Source organism: Ailuropoda melanoleuca, chromosome 2 (assembly GCF_002007445.2).
Source record: "Ailuropoda melanoleuca isolate Jingjing chromosome 2, ASM200744v2, whole genome shotgun sequence".
In the NCBI taxonomy this organism is placed as follows: Eukaryota; Metazoa; Chordata; class Mammalia; order Carnivora; family Ursidae; genus Ailuropoda; species Ailuropoda melanoleuca.
Genome location: NC_048219.1, coordinates 137,863,547 through 137,870,379, shown reverse-complemented (window position 1 = coordinate 137,870,379; position 6,833 = coordinate 137,863,547). Strand labels below are relative to the sequence as shown.

The following is a 6,833-nucleotide window of genomic DNA, read 5'->3' as shown; positions in this document are numbered from 1 at the left end:
AAAAAAAAGAAATATTAGGTGAGCCAATGAATTAGAGAAACCATCAGAAATAAATATATTTATAAATAGCTAATCAGTATAATTACACTAAGTTTACTCAGAGTAATATTTACCTTCAAGTGTTTTGATCAGTACAAATGGCTTCCTAATGTCATCAACCAGCACAAGAAGTGTTTTCTCTAGTCAAAATCATATGAAAGGTAAATTTTTGGTGTTCTTTCCCCACCCACTGAATTTTCAAAGACCTCACCCTTACCAAATATTCATTCCAGGAAAAGAACCTACAATTGATCTTACATTTCCATATGAATTTTTATTAACATGCTGTCTCTCCTTGGGCTCATTTGTTACTAGGAAAAAAGTTCTGTATTTTTTCCCTGATAAAGGGAGTTCAGGCTAGTGGTGGAATATTTGGGACATTTCCAAGCCCCTAAAAAAACCCTTCACCAAGAAAACTGGTACACACAGGCATTTCCCATTCGTCTTTAAAAAAATACTTCTGCCCAGCATTTGTAAACAAATTCAATTGTATAGATGTTGTCCTCACCAAAAATGGAGCAAAGTAACAGGCACATGGAATAATTAGATAACTTCTCAACAATATAAAATGCATCGTATCAACCCTGCACTAGCTGTTCTTTCTGATTTTCCACAATTTGAATGATTAAGGTTAAATCCAGTTATTCCAGAAAAGCCCGTTTCTATTCTAGATGGCAGTATAGAAAGTTTTTGGACAGTGATATCCTCATAGTATTAAATAGACCATGATATTCCACTTATATTTAATCAAGTAAACTTTTGATGTCTTTCATACGACAGGCACTGTGCTACTGATTTCACGTGAATCCTGATTCATGAGGGATAATATTTCAAACCACTGCTCCTCTAATTAAGGGACTATCTAGGTAAGATTTGGAATCCCCGTGACAGGCCATCAGAAGTTATGAGATATAGAACATTAAAGAACATAGTCTACTCCATCCTCTCCTCTTCTTACTTTACAGAGGAGGAAACAGGCCCGTGAGATGTGGATGGCATATCTCATGTCTCAGGGATGCTGTAGGCCAGAGGACATCGATGCGGTCAGAGCCAACCTGCCAACTTTTCTCTGCAAAAGAATCCATCAGAATCCCTCAGAATCCATGGACCATTGTAATGGCATCCTCTGTCTTAGTGCAAGTGAACATCCCATGACCCAGGCTGAGCCACTGTGATGGGAAGCCCAGACTGGCACGTGAGCCGGGTTCAAGGAGCCGTCCCACAGCCTGGCTGGTACTGCTTCAACAGCTGACAATGCTAAGGGAACGGACAGACTGTGTGGAGCCCCAAATGCCTGCTTTGACAGGTCCCTACTTGGCTACTGTATGAGTGAGTAAACCATCAACTTGGCTACAGCTTGTTATCTGCCCACGATTTCTATGGCATTATTTCATAGGAACGTGCTGCTTTTAAAGAAAAAGGATTGGATTATTTCATTTGGAGATAATTCGATTCCTGTCTATTTCCTTGCACTTAGATTTGAAAATTATTTCACTTGACATTTTTCTTTTCTTTTTTTCTTTCTTTCTTTCTTTCTTTCTTTCTTTCTTTCTTTCTTTCTTTCTTTCTTCTTTCTTTCTTTCTTTCTTTCTTTCTTTCTCTTTTCTTTCTCTTTGTAGGTATAGAAGTTAAACTCAGAGGCATCAAGACATTAAGGCCCAGAGCCAATTTTGTTCCTTTTCAAAAACAGAACTTTATTTTTTTTTAATTTCTTATTATGTTATGTTAGTCACTACAGTACATCACTAGCAAAAACAGAACTTTAAAAATCTTCCTCAAATAAGTTCTGACATTCTGAAGAAGTGTTAAAAGCCTACACAACATTTAGGCAATCTTTGTGCTACGCTGGGGACTAATAATTTGAGCATAGACAGTGACCAGGCTGTTTGATGTCGAATAGCCCAGCTATTAGCCTATCTTGGTCACTGGAGCCTGAACTTAAAAAGAGATTTTAAAATACTTTTTTGTATTATGGTTCCTTTGGTTGTGTTGTAAAATCTATATTTCACTCAGAATATTTTTAAATGCATTAGATAAAATAACATAGGATTACAAAAGAAACATTATATTGGGTGGGGGATTGGGATAGACCAGTGATGGGTAGTAAGGAGGGCACGTATTGCATGGTGCACTGGGTGCTATACGCAACTAATGGAGCATCGAACTTTACATCAGAATCCGGGGATGCACTGTATTGACTAACATAATATAATAAAAAATCATTAAAAAAAACCATTATATTGATATATATTTATAAAACATTTAAAAATTATACGTGTTTTTAAATTAACATACTAAATAACAAGTCTTGAGGATAACTCAAATTTCTAAATCACACATAATATAAACAATATTTCTAGATAATTGCAACCACTGTAATATTACATCAAAATATCTGTGATTTTTTTGGGTTACAAATCACAGACACTGTGGTAGTACTGAAGTTTGTTGCTTATATTCAGAATTAAAGTAAATTCTAAAGGTTTTTTTTAATTATTTAAGAGAGAGAGCATGAGCACGAGGTGGGGCATGGGGGGCATGAGGGGGGCACGAGGAGGGCACAAAGGGGGGACCACTGAGCAGGAAGCCTGACACCCAGCACGGGGCTCAATCCCAGGACCCCGGGATCATGACCTGAGCAGAAGGCAGACGCTTAACGGACTGAGCCAACCCAGGTGCCTCTGAAGTAAATTCTAAATTTCTGTTAGAAAGTAGTAGAAACAAAAAGGCCACGTTTTTCCCATTGAATTTCACATAACCACGGATTTTCATACATGGATCCACTGGGGCAGACCAGCCTAAAAACTGTAGTTAAGCTAAGGCTTTTTGAATTTATTGTGTTCCATGCAGCCCTAGGGACAGAATGGGACCTTTTGCAGGTGGTTAAAGCTTTGGGTTCTGTTTGGCTTCCTCACGAAAGCACCCCCATGTTTCCGGAAGCATTTATCGGCAGTGCGTTCCTTTGTTTTATTCTGTTGCCAAACTGCAGTTTCATGTTCATACAACATTTTTCCCCACGCACAAGCTAGAACTGCACCAGGAAATCAACGTGAGCCCTGGAAAATGAAACAATTGCAAATAAATAAAGATTCCATGACTCGAGAGGATTTAGAAGCGTTGGCTGAAGGGATATCCGCCTCGTCTTGACTCCCAGACTACCTTTGATGGCACTGGGCCCAGAGAGATAACCTTCAAGTTGTGGACAAGGCTGGGAGTCCTTGGGGAGGTGGCTCAGCTGAGGGGAAAGAACCCCTCAGTACGTTAAGGAGGGAGCATGAAGCTGACCCACACAAGTGGTGACGGGTTATCTTGGGGGGCTGCTCAGAAGGAAACATGTCTCCCAGACCCTGATCTGAAGGCAGCCTGAAAAGGATATTAGGCTATTAGTTCATGTTCGTGTTATTGTTGCATTAACTTAACTTGGTCCCGGTTTCTCTCTCTTCTATCTCACTCTTCACGTGGTCGTGACTTTCTTCTTTGGTGACTTGGTGTCAAGTTTCTGCCTCCATTTACCCCATTCCTGTCTCACTCAACCACCCCTATGGAAAAACGTCATCGAAGTATCGTGGGAAGAAAGAAGAGGGGTTCATATTTGGTAACGGGGCAAACGCAGAGAGAGAAAAATAAACAGCAAATACATGAACAATAAAAGACTTGTTTTGAAAAAATTATCTGTGCTTACCAATGGAGAGAAGCTTGGGATGGAAGAAATTAAAGGGGAGAATTTTCCGTCTTAGAATCTATATACAACTACATTGTTGGAATTCGTTTTTACATTAGACACATATTTACTTTTTTTTTTTTAAGATTTTATTTATTTCTTTGACAGAGATAGAGACAGCCAGCGAGAGAGGGAACACAAGCAGGGAGAGTGGGAGAGGAAGAAGCAGGCTCATAGCAGAGGAGCCTGATGTGGGGCTTGATCCCGTAACGCCAGGATCACACCCTGAGCCGAAGGCAGACGCTTAACCGCTGTGCCACCCAGGCGCCCCAGACACATATTTACTTTTGTATTTAAAAAAGTAAAAGTAGACAGCACCTCCTATTACAGGGTCATTATTAATATTTCTAGCCATTATGACTTCATCTCATTGAGCTCATCTGATTCATGAACTCGTTTTGTGGGGTCCCATTTACACCTTCTCTAAACCTGTCTTTGTCCATTGTATGAACAAAAATGAAACCAGTAATTTCTCTGTTGCTCTTCCTCTTTATGGCTTGATGGCAGCCCTCATTTATTTGTTATTGTTGGGTTTTTTTTTTTTTATAAAATACTTGAGGGATGAATGCAACCCTTTGCTTCTGATGTCACTGATCTTAGTTTTTGGCCCCCCTTTCTTGAGCTAACACTCTGATGACTCTTGATTATTTTACATCCAGAATATATACGCCCCCACACGCCTTATTTTAATTGCTCCTTATTTTCTAAATTTCATCTCTACTATTGCTGTTAACAACCTCACACCATCTTTGGACTTTTGACCCATCTTTTCTTTTGGATAACACTCCCAGGACTAGACAAACATGTTGGGAGACCAGTCTGAGAACCACTGGAGGCCGGGCAGAGCAGGGGGGTGGGGGGGAGACCGAGTCCTTCCACTTGCAGACCTTGAAATTCTGGGCTCCACATGATATGGGGGAGCACGCCACAACCCTCTACTGTAACTTCATTCTCAGAGCCCCAAATCGGCTGCAGATTCTGAGTGCTGGCGCAGCCACTCTACACACCATGTTGGCACTGCTGATGTGTATCTTAAGAATGTTTTCTAAACAGCCACCATCTGCGAGCAAATAGGACACTATACCCGCTCGAAGTTTTTCCAACAATATGAGGATAAAAGATGACAATTAGCTTGCCCTGGCATTTGCTAGAAAGGGTTGTTTTAAATCAAACCAAAGCAAAACCACGAGACTTTTGTATCACATCCAGTATCTACACGTTTGTCTTCCAAACGTCTCAAATTTCTTAAGTTAAAACCCCTTAATACATAAATTTACCCCTATAAGGCCACCCTCTCACCCACAGGTGCAAAACCACACTGAGCCACTCACCGAGCAATCTGTCAGTGGGTCCCTCATATTGGAATGTTCTTCCTTCTGTCCTTTTACCTGTGCTCCAGCCTTCAGCGTTCAAGAAACTACAATCAAGGCTGGGTGTGTCCTGGACTGCCTGTATTCAAAGGGCCTAGAGTACGTCAGTCCTTGTCAAACACCCTGAGGAGGAAGTCCCAGCCCAGCACTTTCATCCCGTTTGTTTCCTGAAAAAGCACAGAACTGCTCTGGGTCAAGAGAGCTGGACTGAGGTGCCAAGAATGACTTCTGTGAATACTTGAGGGCAGAATCCTGGGTCCTAAACTGTGTGGCCTCGTGAGAAGGCCCCGAAGTGGTCAAGTGTCCCAAGAATGTGGGTGTTCAGGGTAGATATGGAGGACGTATAGTCTCCTGGCCTGCTGTATTTATCACATTTTTAAATTTTCTTTATTTTATGACGTTTTGGCATGTTGGGGCCTTTCAGGCCTGAGGAGGGACAGCCCCTCTTAACATTAGCTATTCCTGGAGATAGCAAACAATTGGCCTGTAAGCGTGACTTAGATATGCAAACTGACCAATCCCGAGCTCAGACCCCCAACCACCTTGTTTATCTAACACACACACACACACACACACACACACACACACACACACACACTGAGTCACTATTGCCCTGTCCCAAATCCCCCCAGGGCCAGGTACCAAACAATTAAGGCCACACCCACAGAACTATGACTATAGTTGGAGAATGTCTAGAAGAGTCCATCAGGGAGCAGGGCACACATGAGCCATCTCACAGGGCCTAACTCAACTCAACCCTCACTCTCAGCCCAAGAGGATAATCTATGAAGTTAAGAAGGATTTTCCTATGTTCACCCTCACCTTTTTGTTTATTATGACTCAAAAGGGTAAACAGAACTGGAAATCAACTATCAGCAACTTACCATTCATTGCTTTCTCTGCACCCAGTTGTCAATCCTTAGGTTTCCAGCTCATGGCCTGTTGCCTTGCAGTGGCCATTTGCTGGACTGCAAGCAACTTTGGCATGACTGGCAGGCCCCCAGTCTGACAGGAGCTCCATCAGGAGAGCCCAGTGGCACACTTCAGAGCCGCCCGGGGTGGGCAAGCTCTATTCATCTGTCCTAGGTATGCAGGCTCCATTCAAAGTCCCTAGAAATAAGGAATGAAGAGGAAGGGGACACTGAGACAAGAGACGCTGCCTTGCAATCAGATGGAGAAGAGCGGTCCATAGTCAGGAATCACTGTTCACATGCTTCACAGTGCTCTCCCCTTAGACTCTCCCAAGGGACTTCATCACCGGGGGTTCCAACGCTGAGCAGTAGCAACTAGGGGCTAGGATTAGATAAGGCACCCTGGCATTCCTAAAGGCGTGTAGAGACAGGTGATAAAATGAAGCCAATATGTCATTCGGATTCCCACCGGGGGCTCCCTCCTGCCATCAGAGATTGTAGAGCAACTTGGCTGGAGCCTTGGTTCCAGGGCCTGGGGCAGCTCAGCGCCTTCCTTCTGATTCCGGAGGCTCTTGGTCTCGTTTCGGCTCCAACGCAGTGCAAAATGGGGAGATAGGCCTCCCTTGCTGATTTGCACAAGAAATGCCATCACACCACGCTTCCTGGGATCTTTGTGGCCTATTGAAGATCGGTAGCGCATTGCTGCACCCGTACTCATGTGTGTTTCTCACAGCAGGCTGACTAGCTTTCCCTTAGGCCTCCTAACATCTGCTGAACTAAAATACCTTCTTC

General features: G+C 42.7%; 1 protein-coding gene across 1 annotated transcript in view; it reads right to left on the bottom strand.

Moving 5' to 3' along the window:
• NOSTRIN (nitric oxide synthase trafficking) overlaps positions 1-5,179 on the bottom strand; it is a 52,732-nt gene extending 47,553 nt beyond the window's left edge. Inside the window, exon 1 of the mRNA XM_034642219.1 lies at positions 5,092-5,179. Within this exon, the coding sequence (XP_034498110.1) occupies positions 5,092-5,118 (27 nt within the window). The 5' untranslated portion in view covers positions 5,119-5,179. The remainder of the gene's footprint in view (positions 1-5,091) is intronic.
• Between the last annotated feature and the right edge of the window lie 1,654 nt (positions 5,180-6,833).